At 47.9% G+C, this 27,855-nt stretch overlaps 1 protein-coding gene across 1 annotated transcript in view; it reads left to right on the top strand.

Moving 5' to 3' along the window:
- The window catches only part of LOC147109099 (latent-transforming growth factor beta-binding protein 2-like), an 817,740-nt gene extending 790,394 nt beyond the window's left edge, over window positions 1-27,346 (top strand). Inside the window, exons 33-36 of the mRNA XM_086002712.1 lie at window positions 424-597; window positions 1,949-2,389; window positions 18,203-18,352; window positions 19,378-27,346. Of these exons, the coding sequence (XP_085858838.1) occupies window positions 424-597; window positions 1,949-2,389; window positions 18,203-18,352; window positions 19,378-19,538 (926 nt within the window). The 3' untranslated portion in view covers window positions 19,539-27,346. The remainder of the gene's footprint in view (window positions 1-423; window positions 598-1,948; window positions 2,390-18,202; window positions 18,353-19,377) is intronic.
- Window positions 27,347-27,855: the final 509 nt, after the last annotated feature.

Genomic DNA, 27,855 nt, shown 5'->3' with positions numbered 1-27,855 from the left:
AACATGGCTAACATCGTGGCCTAGAAATTCGATGATGCCGCGCGTGTTTTACAGGCACATTCTGAGCTGGAAGTGCGCCTCCCACCCTATTGGTATAGGCATCAAAAGAGGCTTCCAGGGCCCATGCCTGAAACAAGCATTAGTTCCTACTAGGGTGGTAACGCCTTGTTTTGTAAAATTGGGCAGCCCTGAACGCAGCTGGAAAATGTGGTCTACATACGCCCATTTAAATCAATGGAAACTTGCAGGCAGCACACCACAATTTTCTGATATCAGCTGGCACATGCGAAGCCTCGTTGGTGGCACGGAGCGCCTCACAAGATGTCCCCTTACGTTTTTTTTTAAAGTGTCCAACAGTAATCCGACAGTCATATTTTTGCCTGTTTTGATGATAACGCCATTGGTATTCATTCTGTCCATTAGGTGACTTGTCAGAAGAGGCAGATGCGTATCTGGATATATGCTGGCAAGGAGTGACTGAGGACTACATCTGTAGGAAACCCCTGAGGACCAGATCAACAACCTACACCGAGTGCTGCTGCTTGTATGGAGAAGCCTGGGGCCTGCAGTGTGCCTTCTGCCCCTCCAGAACATCGCGTATGATATTCATTATTCACTACCCATATTGGCTCTAAATGCCAAATATGCACCAAGGGATAGATCTTGACTTTGGTGTCTATAGTGTAAAATGCGTAATAACAAGCCGGCAGACCATTTTACATCTCTGTCAGCATAGCGAACGGCGAGCGCCATTCCTTTGCCGCTGACCGCAAAATTCAGGCCAACGTGTTGTCATAGAGTGTAGGCTTGATCTCTCACCAGACTGAGGCAAAATTAGAGGGAGTTCACACTGAGGGAACTTCCCGTCTGGGCTAGAAGTCGGTGGCAAGTGGCTAAAAATCGCAGGCTCGGTTAAGAAAAGTAGGTGGCAGGTTCAGCTTCTGTGGCCGTCTCGGGGATTGTTGCGTTCAAGGGTGGGGGGGGGAGTTGCGGTAGTCTGCGGCAGGGGAGACCTAAGCTTTCCCATTGTGGGCTAGAGAAGCACTCCTGGCCCCATCAGAAAAGTTTAAAAAATTTAGTGTTTGGGCCTCTTCTGCCCCCGGCTCCTCTACCCACCTGGCAGGAAGTGACAGGGGCTTCCTCACTCAGGCCACCAATTAAAATTACAGTCTGGTCCCAGTGACATCAGTGGAACCCAACATTTTTGTGTAAAGAAGGACCCCGCTGATGTTGGTTGGGTGTCCTACCTTCCTGGTAACTTGCCAGCAGATAAGAAACCAGGGTGAGTTTAACCGCCCACACATCCGGTTCTGCCAGGCGGGTAGGGTTAAATACCTCTCTTTATCAATAAAACACAAGGATAATTTGTGATCAGCTTTCCGTTTCCTTTCAGAGTTCAACACATTTATTATTTTTAAAAGACAACTCAATTTAAAATCTCTCCCTTTCCCTTCTCTGTCTCTATCTCTCTCTTTCTCTTTCTCAATCTCACAGGTGTCGGTAATTAGAACGTTTACCTTTTCTAAAGCTCAACAAAACACAGATAATAATCAGGAATCATTAGTGACTTTGTTTGCTTTCAAAAACCAACTGATTTATGTTTTTTATAAAATAACTCCAATTAGGATGACAATTGGAAATAAGGTTTGTGGAAGGAAGTGTGTGCCGACACAAGATTTCTATATCACGGGTTTACCTAAATAAAACGGCAGGTAATAGATTGTACGAGGTCATCTATTAATTCAAAGTAAGACTCACAAAAGTTAAACAATTGCCAGACGCATTTAATATCAAAGTTATCATAATGGGGCAGCGTATTGGAACTATCAAAGTTTGACACCCGATCAGCCCCAATGCTTGTGATATTAGAATAGAAAAGTTTAATGCCTTCTTGCTTGCTTGTTTGTTTGTTTGTTTATTTACTGGTTTTCTTTCTGTATCATTACAGATGATTTTGCACAGCTTTGTAATATTCCTAGTATATTTGGTGATGGATCAACTGGGCTTCGTGATAGACCTGGCTATGAATATGGCCCAGAAACACCGTCCTATGGTCAGGATTACCAACGTGGAATTGGATCCAATGACAATTATCTTCAGCCTGAGTATAGACCCTATGATTCTCAGCAAGGGCTAGAATATGGATTGGGAGATCCCTACCTTGGACCAAGATATGGGCAGGGAGATCCCCAACCTGACATAGGATATGAACTGGGAGATCCTCGTCTCACTCCTCAATATGGTCCGACAGATCCTCAGCATGGTGAAGCATATGGATCAAGAAATCCACAATCTCAGCCTGAGTATGGTTCTAGAGGATATTCACGCATTCCACAATACCGTCCTCGAGAGCCTATGAGCGTCCCATTGTTTAGTAGCAGTGACAATGGTAAGCGATGATTCAGTTTATATTTTATTACAATTAGACTTCTTCCCGTGAATGAATGGGGTGAAAATATATACTCTAATATCTGCTTTATGCACAAAGAACATGTGTGACTTCTACCCAAGTGGCAAAAAAAGCTCAAAGTTGTAGCTCTAGATTTGTAGATCATAAAAACCTGTGTGAAGGTGCAATTTTACAGTGCATGATTATTTTAGTCATGTTGTGCTCCTTGCTGACTTTAGGAGACATGAACTTGAACTAATGGGTGAAGGCATGAGTTATGCCTTTGGTGATCTGGCTTCATTTCAGCTACATAAGAAATGTACAGTTGAATTGGTCAAATGATTGCTTTCTAACACCAGAGGGTTGTGAATCTTTGGATTTCTCTGCCCCAGAGGGCTGTGAATGCTGAGTCGTTGAGTATATTCAAGGCTGAGATTGATAGATTTCTGGACTCTAGGGAAATCAAGGGATATGGAGATCGGACGGGAAAGTGGAGTTGAGGTCGATGATCAGCCATGATCTTATTGAATGGCGGAGCAGGCTCGAGGGGCCGTGTGGCCTACTCCTGCTCGTATTTCTTATGTTCTTATCTGTCCTAATGATGAATTGGCTGCAGAAAATTATTTTAATTCCTCAACAGACATGGCTCTTATTGGTTCTGCTAATTTATTATAGACATATATGGGTGGTCACCGTATCAGCAGGACTGCATCACACAGTGCAGAATAAGTGTTCAGAGATGACAATTTAAACTCTTTCATAGTAACGTACGTAACTAATTTGAATATTCCCTGCGCACATTGCCCAACTGATGGACTGGATTTTGACTCTACAGTGTGCATGCGACGTCAGGGACGGGTTTCCCGCCCAGACGTCAGCCTGATTGACAGGCTGGCTTCCAGACGAGCGGGGAATTCGGAGAAGGAGGCCGCAGCAACAGCCAAGTGCTGGGCCCAGGATGGTGGGGGCGGGGGGGGATCCGATCCCCCGGGGGTCCGATCCCTGTCCCAGGGGTGGGGTAGTTATGATCCTGGGGGGGGATCTGATCCCCGACCCTGGTGCAGAATCACGATCCCCGGGGAAGGGGGTGTGCCAGGCCTTGGGGAGGGGGGCTCAGTTCCCCAACCCCGGAGGCGGGGGGCGGTGTGGGCTACTGATGGGGGAGCTTGGGGGGCCGGGAGGAAGCACTCCTGCTCCTCCCAGCCCACAAGGATTGCTCCCCGAGGCTGAGGCCGCCTCGTTGCAGCCACCACGAATCCCGAGCCCCGGGATCCCCAGTGTCTGCAGTAAAACCTGCACAGCAGGTTAAAGTAGAGGCTTCAGGCCTCATTATAATAAGCAAATTGCCAACCCGCCTCCTGGCAATGGGTTGGCATATCGCCCCCTCCCCCATCCCGCCTGAGTGAAAGGTGAAAGTGGGCGGGTTGAGGTCAACTTTCACTTCCCCTCCCCCACGCCTCCAACCCACTTGTTCTTACCTCTGAAAATTTAAGCCGATGTGTGGACAGGATATGCAGAAAATGTTTAGACGGCTGAAAATAATTTTTAAATACTTGTCAGCCTTTCAAAAGGCTATATGAGGGAATGAAGTGCCAATCCAAAAGCCAGGGAAAGCAAACCCAATGTAGAGGTATAAAACATTCCATGGGCAGGTGCTGAAGCGACACTGTCCTTGCATCCTATCTGAAAGGGGGTGAAGTGAATGTGTTGCTGCACAGGTTGGATGCAGTGAAGTTTGTTGTGTTTAGCATTCCAGGACACCCTATAGAACATTCCGATGTAACACCTAAATTTGGAGAACGAAGATCAGTTTATCAGTTTATGTTCGCACACCTATTCACCCTCATCCCAGAAGCCGCAAGTTCTGACCTCGGCACACCTACCTGGATATGTCTACACTTCACACGGGCGGGAGTCAATCAATGAGCTATGCCGTTTCCTATAGCATGACCTTCAGACATACTGTGAAGGTGACCATAGTATTAAAGTTTATGTCACTGGATCCTCCCAAACCACCACCAGGAATCTTTGCTACATCAGTCAGTCTTCTGTGCAATGATGTGGGACCTTGCTGTGCATAAGTTGGCTGGCACGTTTCCCTAGAAGGGGTAGGCCGTGGCCCATTTGAAATTGGGCCTTGGACCTCGTTTAAATTAGACCAGTGAGCTGCGGACGCCTGCTGCGCGTCCTTAGACAGCTCGTCGGATAAGAAGGGGGAGGCAATCGGGTCGGGGGGGGTAGGCGATCGGGGATGGGGGCGGGGAGGGGGGTGGTGAGTGGGATGGGGGAGGTGATCGGGGGTGGGGGAGGCGAGTGAGGAGGGGGGTGATCAGAGGGGGGAGGCGAGTGGGGAGGGGGAGGTGATCGGAGGTGGGGGGGAGGCGAGTGGGGAGGGGGTGATCAGAGGGGGGAGGGGAGGCAATCGGGAGTGGGGAGGGGGGTGATCAGAGGGGGGGAGGTGAGTGGGGAGGGGGGTGATCAGAGGGGGGAGCCGAGTGGGGAGGGGGAGGTGATCGGAGGTGGGGGGAGGCGAGTGAAGAGGGGGGTGATCAGAGGGGGGAGGCGAGTGGGGAGGGTGGTGATCATGGGGGAGGCGAGTGGGGAGGGGGGGTGATCAGGGGGGAGGTGAGTGGGGAGGGGGAGGTGATCGGGGAGGGGAGGCAAATGGGGAAGGGGTGATCAGAGGGGGGAGGCGAGTGGGGAGGGGGGTGATCAGGGGGGGAGGCAAGCGGGGTGGAGGCAATCGGGAGAGGGGGGAGGCGATCGGGAAAAGGGGGAGGTGATCAGGAAGGGGAAGGTGATCAGGAGAGAGAGGAGACAATCGGTAGAGAGGAGACAATCGGGAGAGGGAGGAAGGCGATCGGGAGACTGGGGAAGGTGATCGGATGAGAGAGGGAGTTGATTGGAAGAGGGGGAAAAGGCGATCGGGAAGGAGAGAGGTGCTCCACAGGGGAGGGAGATGTGCAAACCAGCAATGGTCTTTGGAACTGCTGTTCTTTTGTAAAAGAAAATGTATTACCTTTTATTGACGGGCGGGAGTGTGGGGGGGTGGGGTTGGTGGGGGGGCGTTGTGGTGATGATGAGTCCTGAGTGATGTAGGTCTGATACCTGCCCCACTCATCGGTGATGAATGTTCCAAATGGGTCCTTTAACAGGCACTAGGCACCGAGTTTACATATTCATAGAAACATAGAAGATAGGAGCAGGAGTAGGCCATTCGGCCCCTCGAGCCCGCTCCGCCATTTAATGAGATCATGGCTGATCATCCAAATTCAGTACCCTGTCCCTGCTTTCTCCCCATATCCCTTAATCCCTTTAGCCTTAAGAAATATATCGAACTCCTTCTTGAATATATTTAATGAATTAGCCTCAACTGCCTTTTGTGGTAGAGAATTCCACAGGTTCACCACTCTCTGGGTGAAGAAATTCCTTCTCCTCTCAGTCCTAAATGGCTTACCACTTATCCTTAGACTGTGACCCCTGGTTCTGGACTCCCCCGCCATCGGGAACATCCTTCCTGCATCTAGTCTGTCTAGTCCTGTTGTTTCAATGAGATCCCCTCTCATTCTTCTAAACTCTAGCGAATATAAGCCCAATCGACCCAATCTCTCCTCATACGTCATTCCTGCCATCCCAGGTATCAGTCTGGTGAATCTTCGCTGCACTCCCTCCATGGCAAGAACATCCTTCCTCAGATAAGGCGACTAAAACTGCACACAATACTCAAGGTGTGGTCTCACCAAGGCCCTGTACAACTGCAGCAAGACATCCTTGTTCCTGTACTCAAACCCTCTCGCTATGAAGGCCAACATACCATTTGCCTTCTTAACCGCCTGCTGCATCTGCATGCGTACCTTCAGCGACTGGTGCACAAGGACGCCCAGGTCTCATTGCATTTCTCCATTTCCCAATCTATTGCCGTTCAGATAATAATCTGTCTTCCTGTTTTTGCCACCGAAGTGGATAACCTCGCATTTATCCACATTATACTGCATTTGCCATGCATCTGCCCAATCACCCAACCTGTCCAAATCATACTGGAGTTTCTCGGCATCCTCCTCACCGCACACACGCCCACCCAGCTTTGTGTCATCTGCAAACTTGGAGATAATCGTCTGTTTTTGGCCTCAGCCTGGGATGTCTAAAAAATGCATTTACTGTGTTAATGGGACCAATACCTGTTAATTGCTATGCTTTGAAAAACAGGCACAACACATACCAAATTCTATCCCACCCACCAAGTTCTTTGTTGAACAACTTAAATAATTTTGGTGTCATTCATTCTTCCTACCACTAGACGTCACTTCCTGTATGTGTAACTATTATTTTACACTGCACAGTTACATGCTCTGAGAAGAAATAAGTTCATTTAAAGAGTTATTCTGATATAGTAGCTACACTTAAAAATGAATGCTGTGTTTGTCTCTGATTCAATATGATTTGCACACTGTGGGCTGTGTGTGTCAAGGAAGGAGCATTCTATGGAAAATTTCCAGAATTGTTTTCAACCATTTTTACCACCATTATTTCCAAGGACATTATATTCAAGGCACTTCTTATTTTGTTAGTAAATATTTCCATATTTTCCATTATTGGAATAAATCATGCCTGCCTGGGAAAGCCAATAATTTGTTCATTTGTCCATTTGGTGGAAGAATGGTTGATTAGGTACAAAACATCATGGCCTAGAAATTCAGTTGTTTGCGCCAGCCGCTAGCACCTTAGGAGGAGGAGATGTGGGGCGCTAGGCGGCTAGCGGCCGGGCGCAGCGCGATCCGCGCCTCTCCCCAACTTCAGTAAAGATTTAGCGGCGGCGCAAAGCCTTTGCGCGCGCTCAGCTGCGCGCGCAGATCCTGACGTCATTTCATCGTGCAACTGTGGCAACACGCCACCACTGGACATAATCCGCTCACAGCGGCACGGACAGTTTAAGCAGACGCCCCCAGCCGGGGGCCCTTTCCTCCAGCAACTTGTTTCCTGCAGGGACAGGCTGCCGGGAGCACTTCCTGTCTGGGGAGTATTTAAGTGGTTGCGCGGGCTTTTCCAGTTTCTCTTTGCCATGAGGTTGATTAAAGCAGTTGTGTTTCACCAACTCTGGTCTCGACTCCCACGTTTGCCGCGGTATCTCAACACTGGTGACCCCGACGCTCAGGACGAATCCTAAGCTAGCATGGCGGATACAAACGCAGTCACGGTTAAACTACCGGACGTTTGGGAGAACCTGGCCGAGGCCTGGTTCGTTCAAGTCGAGTCCAGATTCCGGCTGAAAAACATTACAGTCGACGCCACGAAGTACGACTACCTCGTCGCCTCTCTCACCTACGCCACAGTCCCCAAGGTTTGGGCAGCGCTGCAGGATCCACCAGTGGAAGGCAAGTACGAACATCTGAAGGCCGCGCTCCTTAAAAAATTTCAAGCGTCTTCTTACCAGCGCAACTGCCAACTCCTCGACCTCCCCGGCCTTGGTGACGCTTCACCGTCGGATCTGCTTTCCCACATGCTGTCCCTCTCGGACGACAAAAACCCCGGCGCCCTCTTTCGCACGCTTTTCATTCGGCAGCTCCCCGCCTGCATCCGCCCGCTCATTGTGGAGTCTGGCTCCACGGACCTGAATGAGATAGCGGCAAAGGCTGACCGGCTGCTCTCTGCGCAGTCCGCCCGCGACGTCGTGCCCGACCTCACGGCAACGACCACGCGGTCTCCCCGGCCCACTAGGCCCGACCGCCCTACCACTCCGGGTCACTGCTACTACCACACCCGTTTTGGTACTAGGGCCCAACGCTGCACGCCACCGTGCACTTTCAAATCCCCCCCCCGCACCGGCCCCCATGATGGCCGCGGGGCAAAAGGGGCCTTTACTGTACGTCACCGACGACAGCACCAACCGCCAATTTCTGTGCAACACGGGCCCAGCACAGCATCACCCCCGCCTCCGCCCTCGAAATCCAACGCGGCGCACGGGGTATCACGCTGGCCGCAGCCAATGGCTCTGACATCCGCACATACGGCACCCGCATGGTCACGCTCGACCTCGCAGGCCGCCGCTACCGCTGGGAGTTCCTCACAGCCAGGGTCCTCTGCCGACTCATCGGCGCCGACTTCCTACGCGCCCACGGCCTCCTTGTCGACATTCCGAGACACCGCCTTGTCGACATCAATACTATGGCCCCCATCCCTGGCGCATTCACCCCGGCCCGTTCGGCCGGCCTGACGACCTACTGCCTCGCCAGAGCCACGGGCGACTACTCGGCACTTCTAGCCGAGTTTCCCGCCCTCACTAACCTGACCTTTTCGGCCAAAGCCGCCAAACACGGTGTGGAGCACTATATCCCCACCACCGGCCCCCCCGGTTTCTGCCCACGCCCGCAGACTCAACCCGGCCAAGCTGGAAATCGCGCGGGCCGAGTTCACCACCATGGAGCAACTCGGCATCATCCGCCGCTCCAGCAGCCCTTGGGCCTCGCCCCTCCACATCGCCCCCAAGCCCGGCAGAGGCTGGCGCCCCTGCGGGGACTACCGCCGCCTCAACGACGCCACCACCCCCGACCGATACCCGGTGCCGCACATCCAGGACTTCTCGGCCCGACTGGCCGGACGAACCGTCTTTTCCAAGGTCGACCTGGTGCGCGGTTACCACCAAGTCCCCGTACACCCCGCGGACATCCCCAAAACGGCCGTCATCACCCCATTCGGCCTGTTCGAGTTCCTGAGGATGCCCTTCGGCCTCAAGAATGCAGCCCAGGCTTTCCAGCGCCTTATGGACTCAGTCCTCCGGGACCTGAACTTCCTATTCGTCTATCTAGACGACATTCTCGTGGCCAGCTCCTCCCAACAGGAACACCTCGAACACATTCGCATCCTGCTCGGGCGCCTAGCCCAACACGGGCTCATCCTCAGCCCGGCGAAGTGCCAATTCGGCCTAGCCAAGATCGATTTTCTCGGTCACCACATCACCCCTGCTGGGGCCGTCCCCCTGCCCAACAAGGTGCAGGCCGTCCAGCAATTCCCCTGCCCCAAAACCATCAAGGGCCTCCAGGAGTTCCTCGGGATGGTGAACTTCTACAACAGGTTCATTCCCAGAGCTGCAGCCCTCATGAAGCCCCTATACGACTCCCTCCGAGGTAAATCCGGCAAGATGGCCGTAGCCTGGACCACTGACACGTCAGCCGCCTTCGACGCCACCAAAAACGCGCTCGCCGACGCCACCCTGCTCGCGCACCCGAGGGCCGATGCCCGGGTCGCGCTCACCACCGACGCCTCCAACCACGCGGTCGGAGCCGTGTTCGAGCAGTGGGTCAGTGACGCGTGGCAGCCACCTGCCTTCTACAGCCACCAACTGCGCCCCCCGGAGGTCAAATACTCTACTTTCGACCGCGAGCTCCTCGCGCTCCACCTGTCGGTCCGCCATTTCAGGTTCCTCCTGGAGGGCCGCCCCTTCACCGCGTACATGGACCACAAGCCGCTCACATACGCGATGGCCAAGCACACCGAACCCTGTTCCGCTAGGCAGCAACGCCAGCTCGCGGCCGTGTCCGAGTTTACTACGGACATCCAGCACGTCTCTGGTAGAGACAACGTTGTCGCCGACTGCCTTTCCCGTCCCGCCATCTGCGCGAATCACCTCGCGGTCGACTACGCGCAACTAGCAGCGGCCCAGCTCACGGACCCAGACCTCCTCTCGGCGGCTACCAGCCTGCCAGGGCTACGCCTAGCCAAGGTCGCGCACGGGCCCGAAGCCACGGCAGTCACTTGCGACGTCTCACTCGGCCAACCCAGGCCGATCGTCCCTGCAACCTGGCGCCGCCGCATCTTCGACGCGCTACACGGGCTCTCCCATCCGGGTTCCCGTGCATCCATCAAACTCCTCTCCCAGCGCTTCGTCTGGCGCGGCCTCAGCAAAGATGTTCGGACTTGGGCCACCTCCTGCCTCGCCTGCCAACGGGCTAAGGTACAGCTGCACACAAAAGCACCCCTGGGAGACTTCGAGGTACCCAGCCACCGCTTCGACCACGTACACGTCGACATCATTGGTCCTCTGCCGCCATCGCAAGGCCAAACTTATCTCCTCACGATGGTCGACCGCTACACACGCTGGCCTGAGGCAGTGCCGCTGACCTCCACCACCACAGCCGACATCGCCAGGGCGTTCGTTAACACCTGGGTCGCAAGGTTCGGCGTACCAGCCGACATAACCTCCGACAGAGGCGCCCAGTTCACCTCCGAACTCTGGACGGCCACAGCACGCAACCTCGGGGTGACGCTCCACCGAACCACGGCGTACCACCCGCAGGCCAATGGGCTGTGTGAACGCTTCCACAGGTCACTCAAGGCCTCACTCCGTGCCGGCCTGCAGGACAGTACCTGGACTGACCGCCTACCGTGGGTGCTACTAGGCCTACGAACCGCGGTCAAGGAAGACCTCCAGTCCTCAGCGGCGGAATTAGTCTACGGACAACCGCTGCGCGTACCAGGCGAATTCCTCCCGGAGGCTACCACGCCTTGGTCAGCCGAACAGCAGCGACTCAACTCTTTCTCTTCCGCTCAACAGTTCGCCCCACTTCCGGTCAACTGACACGGCGAACTCGCACCTCACGTCCCGCCAAACTTACAGCAGGCACTCTTCGTGCGACACGACGCGCACCGCGGACCCCTGTGACCCCCGTACGACGGACCGTACGAGGTACTACAAACCGGGGACAAGGTCTTCAAGCTGCGACTCGGCAACAGGGTCGACACAGTCTCCATCGACCGGCTCAAACCAGCACACACAGAACCAGGGGAACAGGTCCCCGTGGCCCGACCTCCAACTAGAGGCCGTCCCGCCAGCAAGCCAGCACAGCCGGCGGCGAACCACCCGGCCTCACCAACTAGACCTGTAAAGTCTGTAGGTTGTGCAGTAAATAACTTCAGAGACTTTAGAAGTACAAACAAAACAGGTCTTTACTATTCAGAGGTCTGGGCGATTTCTGATCTAGTTAACGTATCACAACCCTTATATACTGGTGTGGTCACTATCGGTATTACAGTATACATGAGCCAATAAATAGTGCCACCCTAAAGTAGTGCTCTTAAAGGCGAACGGTCACATTCTATAGTTCCCTTAAAGGTAAACGGTTACATACACAACACTCCTCCCTTCCTAGCTTATTACTTACAGAATCCCGTTAAACATACAATCTTCAATTTTATATAAACAGTTTGCAGATATACTCTCGATGGAGTCAACGTCATATAACAATTTACAGATATACTCTCGATGGAGTCAACGTCATATAACTTCATGTTTAACATAACATAATAACATATATAACTTCATGTCAAAACAGATCACAGATTCAGTCTCTGTGGAAAACAGTTCATAGATTCAGTCTCTGTGGTGTAGTCGGTTCACATTGCTGGAGTGACTCATTCAATAGTCTTCCATGGGTTTAACAGTTTGAACTTCTGAACTGAATTGGCTCCGTTCGGAGGGACCACGTGTGTGATCTGGTAGAGGTAATAATGGTTCAGATGGGTCATCTTCTGTTTCGACTTTTCCTTTTCTGCTTCTTGGAGACTCTCTGGGCTCCACTGTCAGCTGCCAGCTGCATGCGCAGTTCCTCCTTCTCTTCCTCCTTTTTCCGTAGTAGAGCCACCTTCTCCCGATGTTCCGTAGACTTTCGGTGCTCCTCCATGATTTCTGTATGGTGGGAGTCGAAGTTACAAGTTGGGCAGGACAGGACATAGTAATATTCGGAGTCGTCCTGAGCTAGGCCAGCGAGAGGGTCTTCTATGTCCTCCCTACCCAGCTGGACGTCAGCCAGCTTTTGTTCCAAATCCAGACATCTTTCCTGAAGAGACTTCTTCACGTGTTCCGCTTCCTCTAACTTTTCCTGGGCTTTCAGCAAGTTGTTTACTAATGACCTCATTTGTGATTTTAATACTTCAACTTCCTTTGGAGATTGATTGATCGGACTATTCAATCCCTCTACCGGAGCAATTGTTTCAGCGTTCTGTTGTTCAACCTTGACATGAGTCAGCGTACTTTTGGTATCTAAGGGTTGCTCTGCTGCCATCTTCTCAGTCTGTGTTGCAACCTCGGCTATTTCAATAACTTTTGAGAGCTCCAAACCCTTCTCCTCTGACGATTTAAGCTCATGTTCATGGCCCATTCTTACGGTCTCTGTGTTTCTTACAGTTCCCTTTTCTTCCACTGAAAAGATTTCCAGTTGCATCTGTTCTTCAAGTCGTTGGACCTCGGCCATTGCCGCTTCATATTTATTTTGTGTTTCCTTTAATAATTTAACGAGTTCTTGGACATCCTGTATTCCCTGTTCTGGTATGTCTTCCACCACTAATTTTTTTCCTATGGATTGAATCCCTAACGATGAGTCAGCCTTGGCCTGAAGCTCATCAAACATTTCCTGCAGACTTTGTAATTCTTGCTTATGGTCAACCTTTAGTCGTTCATGTTCAACCTTTAGTTGCTCATATGCTTTCACTAACACGAGCTTTTCGGAAGTTGCCAAGTTAACCCCTTCCAGGATTGTAGTCCGAGCCTGTTCATACTGTTCTTTCAACTCGTTACACTCTGCTTGCAACAAGTCGTAGAGGTGAACTGGAATACCATCCTGACTTCCTGAAGATTCCTCTTCCTTTGGATCGTTCTGTGTATATTCTAGTTCCTGAACAGCCTCAGGGAGATGTGATTGGTACTTGGCCACGATGGCTCTATGGTCGCTCTCTGCTTGAGCGAGCTGTCTCTGTTGTCTTTCCAGGGACTCCCATTCGGTGTCCCAGAACTTTTTCACCTTTTCCATCTCTTGTAGGAGACGGGCACTCAACTGTTCTAATTGTCGTTGTACTTTGACATAACGTTGAGTTCTAGCCCGGTGTTCCTCCGTAATGCATATGTCTGTAGCTTGAACAGACTCAGAATTCTCTGTCTTTATGCACGCCATCGATTTCCCAACCTTAGTCCGTGAGTTCATGTTAATCTTGTTTTTCATACATAAGCTGGACTTATCGTCTTCCGGCTCGGAGTCTGAGCTGCTTGTCTGCACCGAGTCCTCACTCGTCATTGCTTGTCGGTAGTGCCATTCCATGTCTATTTTCTTGATCCACTCCCGTCCCAGAAGTGGTGGTCCTCCCTCAGGTAGTACGTACAGATACATTCGTGGGTGTTCTTTACCCCTATCTCTCACCTTGACTCGTATTTTTCCCAGGGGGTATACATGATGCCCCGTGTATGTCTGTAATACGAATTTGGTATTTCTTAAGGGTATGTGAGAGAATAGCCGGTGATAGTCCTTTTGGTTGATGACAGATACAGCTGATCCCGTGTCCAGCTCCATTCGTACTTGGACTCCCGCTATTTTTAGTGTGACCCAGATCAACTGTAGATCAGTTACTTTACCCACATGGTGGATTCTCAGGCTATCCAGCTCCTGGCTGTTTGGGTCTGAGTCTGAATTTTGTTCGTCTGAACTCTTTTCAGCCACCTGATGCACCTTGTTGTACTTTCCTTGTGGTGGTGGCTTCCTTTGCTTGTTGGTCTTCTTTCCGGACCTGCATACCTTCGCGATGTGACCCAGTTTGCCACATTTCCTGCACTCTTGGTTCTTAAACCAGCACTGATTCTGGTCGTGCGTTGTCTTTCCACAACGGTAGCATTTGGGAGTGCTTGCTGTAATTTGGTCCACCCCGAGTGCCGCCGCCTTTAGCTGCATTTCCGCCGTCCCTTTCGCTGCGGCTTCGTGCGATGAAGCTATGAGGACAGCCCTGTCCAGTGTGAGGTCGTTTTCTTCCAGAAGTCGCTTCTGCATTCCTTCTTTGGCCAAGCCGCATACGAACTTGTCCCGCAGCGCCTCTGTCAAATTCCCTCCAAACTGGCAGTATTTCGCTAGCTTACGCAGTTCGACTAAGTATTCCGCATTGCTTTCATCTTGCCTCTGGGTTCTGGCGTAAAATTTAAATCGTTCAGCCAGCATCAACGGTGTGGGGTTCAAGTGATCCTTCAACACTGTTACGATCTCTTCGAAGGTCTGGTCCACTGGTTTAACTGGTGCTATTAGATGTTTCAAAAGCCCGTATGTTTTTGCTCCCATCGAATTTAACAAAGTTATTGCCTTGTTGTCATCCTCAATTTCGTTGGCTACGCAATATATTTCTATGCGTTCCACATACGTGGCCCAGTCTTCTATTTCTGCATTAAAGTCATTAATATTTCCTCGCTTAGGCATCTTCTTCTCTTTTTGAGAACAGTACAAGTATTACTTTACTTATTATTAATTTTCTTCTCTCTTCTTGAGAACACACCAGCCTTTCTGAAAAATCTTATTACTTTTCTGAAATTCTTAATAATTTCCAAGATGGCGGTTTCCCACTTCTTCCTTCTTCTTCAGCGGTTTTCCCCGAAAAATGGCGGCTTTCCCGCGCTTCTCGCTCTCCCCGCCCACTTCAATGGCGGTTTTCCCGCGCTTGGCGGTCTTCACCCGGTCCCCCGACGCCGTCTGTCAGCCCGAGTGCGGCCTTTATCTATAATGCGATCGCTGGATCGCGAAGCGGCTGCCGGCCCTTATCTGTAGATCCGATCGCTCTCGCGGCTCTCGGCCCTTATCTGGAGATGCGATCGCTGGCTTGCAACGCCTCCCGCTCGGCTCTGGCTCCCCCGCTCGCGCGGCTCTCGGCTCTGACACTCCCGCGCCTACTCGCAGGCTCAGCGCTTCGTGGCAGCGGTTGCTGCACGGCTTCTCACATTGCCCGCGGTCCGGCTGTCACCCGACGCCGTTGGACCCGAATGCTTTGCCCTTCTCCTCCAAATACTTCTACCCCGTTTTTTTTTAATTTATTTGTTTTAACTACTCACAGTCTCTTCGGCCGCCTTGTTTTAGGCTGATTGGCTCGCTCAAGATGTGGTAGCAGGGTAATCTGTGCCTGTTGCTGCCGCAGCTTTGCTGTTAATCTTCCAGCTTCCAGTAAGTACTATACTTTTAGTAGACGGAGCCTCGTGTTTTCTTTTTGAAGCTCTCTGCTACTGGTTAGTCTTGCCGCAGGGTACGATCGGACTCGTCGCCACTGTAAAGTCTGTAGGTTGTGCAGTAAATAACTTCAGAGACTTTAGAAGTACAAACAAAACAGGTCTTTACTATTCAGAGGTCTGGGCGATTTCTGATCTAGTTAACGTATCACAACCCTTATATACTGGTGTGGTCACTATCGGTATTACAGTATACATGAGCCAATAAATAGTGCCACCCTGAAGTAGTGCTCTTAAAGGCGAACGGTCACATTCTATAGTTCCCTTAAAGGTAAACGGTTACATACACAACAAGACCGGCGACCACTCAGAGCCGCTCCGGCAGAACCATTAGACCACCGTCACGACTCGTCCACTCCTCCTAAGCGGATTCTGGAGGGAGCTCTGTGGCGACACGCCACCACTGGACATAATCCGCTCACAGCGGCACGGACGGTTTAAGCAGACGCCCCCAGCCGGGGGCCCTTTCCTCCAGCAACTTGTTTCCCGCAGGGACAGGCTGCCGGGAGCACTTCCTGTCTGGGGAGTATTTAAGTGGTTGCGCGGGCTTTTCCAGTTTCTCTTTGCCATGAGGTTGATTAAAGCAGTTGTGTTTCACGGCAGCACGGTGGCATAGTGGTTAGCACTGTTGCCTCACAGCGCCAGGGACCCGGGTTCGAATCCGGCCTCGGGTGACTGTCTGTGTGGAGTTTGCACATTCTCCCCGTGTTTGCGTGGGTTTCCTCCGGGTGCTCCGGTTTCCTCCCACAGTCCAAAGATGTGCGGGTTAGGTTGATTGGCTATGATAAATTGACCCTTAGTGTTAGGGGGATTAAATACATGGGGTTACGGGGATAGGGTGGGATATGTGTTGGTGTAGGGGTTACAGGGATCGGGTGGGTTATGTGTCGGTGCAGGCTCGATGGGCCAAAATGGCCTCTATCTGCACTGTGGGGTTTCTGTGATTCTGTGATTCTGTGAACTCTGGTCTCGACTCCCACGTTTGCCGCGGTATCTCAACACAACGCCCTTTGTGCGCCCCAAACCGGAAATTCAGTGGCGCCGGCCTATTGTGCGCCTGGCGCCCCTAGCGACTGGTAGAGGGGAACGGTTCCCAGTCGCTGCGGGGCGAGGGGGGCGCAAATTAAAGGGCACTCCTCCTGCAGTAGAAATGGCAGCCATTTTGCAACACTCCTTCTTTGTGAGAGACGGATCTTTGCAGAGAGACAAAGGTAGAGAGCTTTCTGGTTTGGCTCAACACTCGCACAGGTACTTGTGGCTTCAGGCCACAGCTTTGCACTTGTCTTTAACTTCAGAGCCATATCATTGATTGGAAACATATAATGGGGGCTGCAATGGGTGCAAACGTTGGCCTTCTCCATAGTCCTGGGCGTTGTACAGATCAAGCAGCAGTGGTCAGGCCTTGCTTCAGGGCTGCAGTGTGCAGGGCGTGGCAGGCAAACAAATCCACCCTCCCCCTTTAAGAGCTGACCGGCACCAGAGTGTCTGCCGTCAATCAGCAACTCGCCGCACCTGCACTGCGCCCGCCCTCGGGGGTATCGCCCCGGGCTGCCGGCTTAGCGCCTAATGATAGTCGTGCATCGCCTGTTTTAGCGCAGCAGCAACCTCTTGGGGCGATGCCACTGAATATCGGCGAAGGTGGCGCAAAGTTGCGCCGGGCGCAAACTTTAGCGGCCGCCCGGCTGTAGCGCCCCAAACGTGGCTATACTGAATTTCTAGGCCCATGTCTCATAACAGGAGCTTTTCTGTGCCAATTGGTAAAACATGGTTCCAGTATAGATGCTGAAAAGGAAGAAAGCCTAAAGGTAAAACAGAAACCATATTGATCTTTTTACGCGGGAAAATTGAGGGTAATGTCGAGCACAATACAGTTGGGAAGGAGCTTCGGGGTGCGAAGAGGGCTGCATTTAAACTGGATGAATTGTGAGGTGTTCAACAACAGCAACTTGTATTTATATAGCGCCTTTAACGTAGTAAAACATCCCAAGGCACTGCACAGGAGTATTTTAAGACAAAAAATTTTACACCAATCCACATGAGGATAAATTAGGGCAGGGGTCCAAAAGCTTTGTCAAAGAGGTAGGTTTTAAGGAGCATCTTAAAGGAGGAAAGAGAGGTAACGAGGTGGACAGGTTTAGGCAGGGAATTCCAGAGCTTAGGGCCGAGGCAACAGAAGGTACGGCCACCAATGATTGAACGATTATAATCAGGGATGCTCAAGAGGGCAGAATTAGAGGAGCGCAGATATCTCGGGGGGATGCGGTTGTGGGGCTGAAGGAGATTACAGAGATAGGGAGGGGCGAGGCCATGGAAGGATTTGAAAACAAGGATGAGAATTTTGAAATCGAGGCGCTGCTTAACCGGGATGAGGAAGGAGACGGCAGGGGACTACAGAGGAGGTGACAGCCATTGGGTTAGGAGACAGTCGCCTCAAAACAGACAGCAAAAGTAAGTGACAGAAAAGGAACAGAAACAGCCTGTCTATAGGACACGTAATTGTGATTGTTGAATCTGTTAACATTTACTTAATTTCAAATATTGTACAGATTTTTTTTAATACAACAGGCAGGCCCTTGTCATATCCATCACCGTGGGTCAGTGACCAGAACCACTGGTGCTTCAGTGGGATGCGGTAGCGGAATGCAGCATTAGAGCCAGAGTGCAGGGCAGAACTCCGAGGGAGCTGGTATTCTCAGTTCGAAGATGGCATTGTTTAATCTTACTAGGAATGCCAGAAGCTTTTCTAGTTGGATGTTATTTGGCGCTATTCAGTACTTCTGATCTTATTTTCTCAGATCGTTCCGGTAGCTTTGAAGGCTTACAAGCAGAAGAGTGTGGCATTCTGAATGGCTGTGAAAATGGACGGTGTGTTCGAGTGCGGGAAGGATACACCTGCGATTGTTTTGACGGGTTTGAGCTTGATATGACAAAAATGACTTGTGTAGGTGAGTGTACATTTGCTTCAGCGCAAAAACCTTTATTCCCTACTTCCCCATTTTCCTCATACTGCTACCTCTAACCACCGCCCATTCAGTTCCTTCAGTTGGGAGTGTGGGCTGCAGACTTCCCTGCGGCTTTTATCAGTTCTGCTTTCTGATTTATCATTTCTGCTGAATGGAACCGGTCCTCTCATTGGCACCATTGCTGACACTGCCACCCCCCCCCCCCCCCCGCCCCCACCACCACAGGATAGAGTGCTATTTTCATCAGGTGAAGGGCCCCTTGCAGAAGGTGACAATCTGAACAAAAAGAAGCCAGGCCGATTAAGAGGCTGTTGTATTGAGTTAATAGGCCTAAGAAAACTTTTGGTGGTTCATGACCAAAAAAAGGTTGTAAACCTATGCTCTAACACTGTTTTTATAGTTGACTAGAGACTATCAGTGTGAGAGTAAACTCTGATTTTCTGCCTGGATTAGATTTAACTCATATCCCCTAGGTCAAAGCTCTATATCACTGCATCACCCAGCAAATTAATTGTTAAAGAGAAATACAGTGTTGGCTGATCTCAGCATGGGATTGGTAGGTTTTGGGGAATTGTCCTCAGCACCCCTAGGTTAGAGAGGGGGGTCAGGGCTTTCTCCTCCTGATCGTGTATAGTCATGAGGTGAGGATGAGATCAAGCTTGGCCTGTTAGGTTCTTACAGTCTAATAGCAGGCAACACTCGCTCCAAGGATACTCCATCCCAACAAGTAGTCAGTGCTTCAGGAGCTAAAGGGAGAAAATTAGTGAAAGATTAAAACAAATGTATTCCATAAAAAAAGCCACTCCACAGTAACTAAAACCTTCTAGCCACAAGGGAATCAAGGGATATAGGGATAGGGCGGGAAAGGAATCGAGGTAGAAGAATATTGAATGGCGGAGCAGGCTCGAAGGGCCGTATGGCCTACTCCTCCTATTTCCTATGTTCTTATGTACAAAATATTTCTCAGTGACTTGAAATGACTATTTATCCTCTTTACTGCATTTCAGATATTAATGAATGTGAGGACTTGAGTGACAGCATACCACTCTGCAGAAATGCAAACTGTGAGAACACAGAGGGATCATATAAATGCATCTGTTTACCAGGCTACCTGCTTTCCCAGAATCCTAATGACTGTATACCGGAAACAGAAGCAGGACATCAGTAAGAATCTGAACACTTTCGCCTGGGAAGGGATGAGGAAGCACTTGGTGATTTATTTTAAGGAAAAAACATGTTTATCTTACTTGGGATTATCAATTTTGTCATATAAGTGAGAGTAAGTGTTCAGTGATACACTAGGACTCTACAAATCCACTAGTCCAACATCTACATCTATAATTTATGTCTATGACTTCTAAAAAAAAAAATGCTTGATTAAATTTGAAATGATTACATTCGGAAAAAAATATAGAGGCAATACAAAGTGGGTTGAGAGTAATAAGACAGTGTGAAGCCGTTATGTTACTTGAAGACACTTGAATGGCTTTGAAATAATTGACACCAAGATAGTGATAAATATCAGAATCTTCATCTGCTTAAGCAAAAGATAAACAGAAGTAAATTATTGCTCATTACACATTGCTATGAAGTATTTGTTGTTTTAAACAGGAAGAAATAATCGTAAGGATAGGTAATGCTCACGTGCTTATTGTTTTTAAAATAAAATGTTTCCTATTTTTAAAAAGTTGCTGTGCATTTTGGTACACTTGTTACATCGAGGGTTTCAAATGGAGTCTAATTAGATAGTCACGCTCAGTCCCAGAGATCAGGGAGTTGGAGAAAATATAGTGCAGTACTGCTATTCTGCCACTAGAGATCTCTGCACATGATACGACAGCAAAATACTGCGGATGCTGGAAATCCGAAATAACATTGGCAGCTGTCTTTCATTCTGCCAGCGCATTTCACACTTCATCTAGAGCCATCTTTTGTTTCTTTACCTGTCCTATTACCATCTCGTCTCGCCTTGAATATCTCTTAATGTCTCTTCACCTCTCAGACCTTCCCTTTTGTTCTTTCATTCCCTCCCCCATTTCCCAGCCCCCAAACTTCCTTTTAATCTGTTTCATTTCCCGCTTTTTTCTCAGTTCTGACGAAGCGTTTCGACCTGAAACGTTAACTCTGTTTCTCTCTCCACGGATGTTGCCTGGCCTGCTCAGTTTTTCCAGCGTTTTCTGTTGTTATTTCTGCGCATGATAATTACTCTTCAGTATAGTAATCATAACAAAGTACAGCTCCTAATGGCACAAAAATCATTGAAGTCGATTTTGACTTTTGGGACCTCTCAGCCGGTCACACAGACCTGCGGCGAAGAGGTGGCCATCATTTTGAGGCGCTGGCCACGATTGTGAGGTGCTGGCCTCATTCAAATTGGGCAACGAAAGGGAAGCTCGCCAGAATAAAGCATTGCGCTGCCTTGGCCTCCATCAAGATAAGGGGGTGGGGGGAAGATTGAGGAAATGGGTCCCAAATTATTTTGTGGGGCCTGGACTTCACACTGAACCTTGGCTTGGCCTCTTATCGCCAGTGGAGATGATCAGAGCACACACTGCACACGCTCAGCCATTTCCAACCTGAAATGGCAATCAGGGTCCTAGGATCCCGATTTGCAGAATGAAATAAGCCTGAAAAAGGAGGACGCTTTGGGTGACCGGTGATGGGCCCTTTTCAAAAACGACACCGGCCACATCAACGGGTGTTAATGGGGCGGTAAAGTTACTGACGCCATTTTAAGGCTGTTACAACCCCGTTAACGCCAGACATGGCAAGTGAAAATCGGCCACATTACTTCTTGAAATCTTTGCGGAAAAATGAATTACCATTAGTGGTTAAATGTGATAGTGATTTGGAAACATTCCTGCAAGCCAACAGGCGATTAGCACTATATCGGACTAGATTTTCCTGTGTATTCATGAAAATGTGCCAATTGGATTGTACAGGTATTATCACCTCCTGCTTATAACTTTCAGTTCTTTTCCACCGAATACCATATCCTAGAAATAACACTGTGCAATATTAACATGGAACCACTGAGCACATTTGTATGAAATTATCTTGTTCACCATTTATTTTAAATGGGTAATGTCTATTCAAACAGTGCACAAAGTAATTTCATACCAGCGCATTAAGCATTCTGATTCTGATATCGCATAACATAATTTCTGAGCTCATCTCTTTAAATTAAATTTACAAATATTTTTATTGTCAGTTTCTGTCTATTTTCCTTTTTTTTAAAGCTATCATTGTGTTGTCATTACCAGTCAGGTGCATGTGTTCACACCTCCCTTTAGATGGAGATGAAAGCAAAATATTTCAATGAATTGAAATCATTTTCAGTGAAAAAAGTGAGACTGATTTCATTGTGTAAAAGAACTACAGGGATCATTTTACAAACTTGCACTCCTGGCACACAGATTCCCCCTCACAGGAAGCATCGACTGGGAATTCAGACATGTATAATTTTTCCATCCATTAATTTTAACAGGTAGAAAAATCAAGAAGACTGTACTCCTAAATTCTGATATACCAGTGAGCAAACCTCCACACCATAGGAACATAGGAACAGGAGTAGGCCATTCAGCCCCTCGGGCTTGTTCCGCCATTCAATGAGATCATGGCTGATCTGCGACCTAACTCCATATAACAACAACAACAACTTGTATTTATATAGCACCTTTAACATAGTAAAACGTCCCAAGGTGCTGCACAGGAGTATTTTAAGACAAAAAATTTGACACTGATCCACATAAGGATAAATTAGGGCAGGTGACCAAAAGCTTGGTCAAAGAGGTAGGTTTTAAGGAGCATCTTAAAGGAGGAAAGAGAGGTAGTGAGGTGGACAGGTTTAGGCAGGGAATTCCAGAGCTTAGGGCCTAGGCAACAGAAGGCACAGCCACCAAAGTTTGAGCGATTATAATCGGGGATGCTCAAGAGGGCAGAATTAGAGGAGCGCAGATATCTCAGGGGGGTTGTGGGGCTGAAGGAGATTACAGAGATAGGAAGGGGCGAGGCCATGGAGGGATTTGAAAACAAGGAGGAGAATTTTGAAATCGAGGCGTTGCTTAACCGGGAGCCAATGTAGGTCAGTGAGTTCAGGGGTGATGGGTGAACGGGACTTGGTGCGAGTTAGGACACGGGCAGCCAGGTTTTGATGATCCCAAGTTTACGTAGGGTGGGATGTGGGAGGCCAGCCAGGAGTATGTTGGAATAGTCAAGTCTAGAGGTAACAAAGGCATGGATGAGGGTTTCAGCAGCGGATGAGCTGATATACCCGCCTTTGGCCCATATCCCTTAATACCTTTGGTTAACAAAAAGCTATCAATCTCCGATTTAAAATTAACAATTGATCTAGCATCATTTGCCATTTGCAGAAGAGAGTTCCAAACTTCTACCGCCCTTTGTGTGTAGAAGTGTTTCCTAATTTCACTCCTGAAAGGTCTGGCTCTAATTTTTAGACTATGCCCCCTAGTCCTAGAATCCCCAACCAGCGGAAATAGTTTCTCTCTATCTACCCTATCTGTTCCCCTTAATATCCTGAAAACTTTGATCAGATCACCCCTTAACCTTCTAAATTCTACGGAATACAACCCCAATTTGTATAATCTCTCCTCGTAACTTAACCCTTGAAGTCCAGGTATCAATCCGACACCAGGAATGCAAATTCGTAAAAGTTATCCTTATTTGGGTCAGAACTCTGTTACTGTTGCTTCCTGTTCATGAACATTTTTTTGGAAGGGGGAGGGTAGGTAAATTGAAAGTAGTAACACAGGAAGTGGAAATGTATGGGGGGAATTAACTCTTAACACAAAGTTCCACTTTAGCCGCTGATGTTAAAACTGCCTAGAGTGTATAGTTACCAAGCCAATGATGTCAAAATAGATCATTCCTTTTGCTAACCTGATTACGGCTCAATAACTCCTTTTGAATTCCAGTTGGCTATTACATTATAAAGGCGATGCAAGTTAAATTTCACAAGTGTAACTTCGCCCATTTACAAAGTCAGATTTTTAAACTTCATTTCTTGGTTAATGTAAGACTTCACTAAATTTAATTTCTGTAGGTGAAAGGTTTCGTTTGATATTGGACTGAGTTATAGACCTATGTGCAGAGACTATACAGACAAGAACTGTGTGCTAAGTTCTTACTGGCCTCATTAAAAATGTGTATAGATCCCAGTGTAGGATCAGATGGCAGGCAGGTGGATTCCCAGAGCCCTGGATAAAAAATGAAGTGTATCTCACAGCAGCAGTGTGAAGGAATTGCTGGAACCGGCTTTGCTTGGGGTCAGCCTGCATTTCAATGGGTGCCTGCTCAAAGGAATGCATGGAGGAGAACAGTAAGCTGGATCCTGCCACACAGTGCTAATCAGCAACTTGCACTTTGCTCCCTACCACCCCGCTGAACAGAAAGCATGCACTATCTGTGACTTGGCAATCACAGATAGCCAAGGCTCAGCATGTCGCTTTCTGTGTTTCAGCAGGTTCCAGCTGCTGTCCATTAAATATTGAAGATATCTGTCCCTCCTCAACCCAGCTTCATCTGTGCATTCAATACATGAAGTAAGTGACTGTCAGGGGTTCTCCTTCCATGCAATAACCATACTTTTTCCAGATTTTCTTACAGCGGTGAAGGACTTCTGGAGTGAAATTCTGAAGTTAAAAAAAACAGTTCAGATAAGGTCTTAGCCTAAACAATCATTGTTGGTATCTAAAATTATAACATGCCAACAGCAGATAAGTTTAGCCTCTGACTCCTGGAGTTTTGCCAAATTGAGGAATATACCCATTGATTTACACATAGAAGCTTAGCTTTAAGTGAATCCACTGCCTACATCGCTAAAGAATAAAAATGCATTTAAGTGGGTCATTTATTAAAACTGTAATCTTCTAAAGTTTTGATTCCTGAATATGTGCCTGAATTGGTATCCTCCTATTTCAAAATGCTTCCATGGCCTCAAGTAAGCTGTTCCACTGCTGATCTGATAAGATGGCAGTAACATGTTGTGCATTATCAGCTGCTGCTGCTGTTGTCTCAGCTCATTTGATTAAATGTACTTTAGCACCTTGGAGTTACGTCAATGAACTATGCATTGTATTTGCAATTGTTGATAAAGAACCAATTTAAAAGAAAACTTAAAAATTTCTTTATAGAATGTAGCCTGAGGGAGATTCAAACCAGAACAAACAAAAATCACTAAAAGCTGTTCATAAGTTGAATCAATCGTAACCTTCACATTATCTATTCAATGTCGAGGACATCCAATGGAAAACGTCATGTAACGAGAAGGGAGCAACACAAATTTGCAATAAAACAGGATGTATATTATTTTGATTATTTCAGAATTGGATTTTAATACAGAATCCTTTACTTGGCAGTTTTTTAAAAAGATGCTTTTAGCTTATGGATGCACTTTAATTTTATTATTATTTTGCTTTGAAAATTTACCTCAGCTGCCCTGAACATGAATTAAATTCACTTTTTTTTCCCTCACTAATTTTCTAATCTCCCCTCAGTTCCTCTCTTGAAGGCGTTGATTCCATGTTGGGCTTTGGCTCCAGGCACTCTCCCATACCTAGTTGAGGTAGTCATTCTTCATGTTTAAACCTGAATGTCTGCTCCTGCCCTCACCCAGTGAACTTCCAGCAGATGCTGCTGGATGTGGAGTGGAAACTCTGGCTACCTTTCTCTCCCTAACCCAGGGACACTGATGCCAATTGCAGAGCTCCTACTACTTCCCCCGCTGAGATCAGCTAACATAGCAAGGAAATGGGATCAAATCTAGAACAAATGTGGCTCAGCAGCTCACTGAGTAACCTCGGCGAGTCACTGGTGGAACCAAATTATTCCTTTTAAAGTTGCAGTAAGATTTTCCACATGAATGTAACAGCTTATAATTTAAGGAGCATAGTGATGTGTAGAAAATTAACACATACACCTGTACATCTCAGTGTGGCACATGAGCTGTCCAAATAGTTTCTTGAAGACTACAGCCTATATATAAATCTGCATTCAAATCCAAAAGTCTTACACATAACATGAATGTGTCATGAATTCTCCCACAGGTGTAACCAGTGCTAAACAAGGGACAAATACATGATTGAAAATCTCAAGTAAAGAAAACACATGATTTTTTTTCTTTGTGTGTGTATTTCGGTTTTTTTAACGTAATAATAAGCTCTGGTATATCTTGTAAATCATACTTGCTACTAAAACGCCTGTAAAGCTACAACACCTGATTCCTGTACATGTTTTGTGGATACAAGTTATCATTCTCAAAAACAAAGGAGCGTATGTTTTGTACAGATTTATATGCAAAATACAATGTATTTAATGTTTTAGGCAAGGTTAAAGTTAGTTATTTAGTAATAATATTGTAACTGTTTTCAGTTCAGACTGTATTCTCTTTACAAGATATCTGGTTATAAATTCTATTATCTCATGCTAAAAATTTGAAGTGTTAAGTGCCTTAGTCATATTTCATTTTATTTCTGTATACTGTTGCAAAATGTAACTTTTAAAAAGCATTTTCTACACTGCACCATATAAAATGCAAATTCTCTGCCCTGTGGAGCAGTTTTGGGTATTTGTTAGGGATCAACCAATACCACAGCACGGTGGGAGTACCTTCACTACACGGACTGCAGCGGTTCAAGAAGGCGGCTCACCACCACCTTCTCGAGGGCAATTAGGGATGGGCAATAAATGCTGGCCTCGCCAGCGACACCCACATCCCAGAGCGAATTAATTAAAAATATATATTTCCCACTGTCAACATGGGTTAATTTTGCAACCTTGCACTGCTTTAAAATAATGGTCAGAAAACCCTGAGTACTGTGCATCTGAATTCCTGTTATATATCCTTAGCGGATGAAGCTCCCCACTAGGACCATGAAGAAAAATTACCCCTTAAGTATCCATATAGCGAAGATCATTTTCAGTGACTTGTATGGGAATTTTAACTGTTCTCTCGTATATTCATTGTAAAGGAATTGCATCATGATTCATTTGGCTAATCTGTTTTAATCTCAAATCTACAGTATTTAGATTATAGGTTATTTTCATGAACACTACTCATTATTCTACAGTTGTATTAAATGGAACTTAAAAGCATGTATACGGTACATTGGTCTAATTATTGTCAGGTTTGCACTGAGATTTGACTTTATTGGTACTTTGGTAATGCAACCTGAAGATCAAGTGTAACACAAAGCAGAGACTCGCTTGCTTTAATGATCCCTTCTGATCCAGTATCTTTGCTGCCAGTCTGGTAACCTGGGATCTGGTATTGGTTGATTTCTGGTATTTATAACTATTTATCAGTTGCCATGCAAGCGGCAAACACTGAACCAAGCTCACAAGTCTGCATTGTTTGAAGAATTAAAAAACAGCTGCCAGAAAGAACCGGTTGTGTTCCCAGGCATTTTCCAGCAGCAGTGATATCCTGCTCCCACATCTGGAATCTTGGAAACCAAGGTGTGGCGGAAAGAGGATGATTTGTTATGTGTAAAATTCATTGAGGCAAATCAAATATAGGTGAGCAGATTAATGTTCAGTGGCTGACTTGCTTGCATAGAATACCAGAGGTGGTGTGGGAAATCAGTGCATGCTCGGGAAAGTACTGGACATTCTCCAAAGCTTCCAACACCGTGCTTGCTCAGTTGACAAAGGACAGTTGCTGCTGATCAAGATGACTGCAGTACCAGATTTTCCCAGGAGGTGGTGCGCTGCTTCCACAAGAAATGCCACTTACTGGCGTTACTCGAACCTGATGCAACCTGTCGTTCTAATGTGTCTTCTAATAAGTTCCAGTCATTGTATCAAATATTCCATTGCCTAGACACTTGGTGTAGGTTGGCACTGCCTATAGACAGTGTCACTGAAAAATAGGGATGTTGTTTAGAAAAGTCAACCACTCCATCAGGCATGAACTTATCACTTTCATCCTTGGAAATAAAACTGACTGTAACTCCACAACATTCTCTGTCTTTCTTTTGCATGCAGTGGTTTTTCTTTTGCTCTTTATAATGTAGCAATTGTAGCTTTTATGTATCTGGTTTTAAAATGATGCAAAGCTTTTTCTCCACTGCTGTATTGAAATTCTTGTGCCAAAAGTCCTTGGCTCATCCAGGGCACTCCGGCCATAACTCTGGCCTGGCCCAGGAGTTCTGTGTGGCCTTTGTTGGGGGCAGATCCTCTGCCCACCCTGAACAAGGGGCATTGACACAGGCTGTTCTTGCAACCTCAACCTGGGGAATGTCAATTGGGGGATCAGCAGCCAGTAGACGCAGAATGGGAATTGTAGGGCTCACTGGGGTCCATGTCTGGGATGTGGTTTGGCCCCCTAAAGACCATTGCCAACAGGACTATTATTTTCATAGAATCATAGAAGTTTACGGCACAGAAGGAGGCCAATCAGCCCATCGTGTATGTGCCGGCGAAAAAATTGCTATCCAGCCTAATCCCACTTTGCAGCTCTTGGTCTG

Source organism: Somniosus microcephalus, chromosome 12 (genome assembly GCF_052327205.1).
Source record: "Somniosus microcephalus isolate GS21.2 chromosome 12, FLI_Smic_1.0, whole genome shotgun sequence".
Classification (NCBI taxonomy): domain Eukaryota; kingdom Metazoa; phylum Chordata; class Chondrichthyes; order Squaliformes; family Somniosidae; genus Somniosus; species Somniosus microcephalus.
Note: the sequence above shows the minus strand (reverse complement) of the source record. Positions and strands in the feature narration are given on the sequence as shown.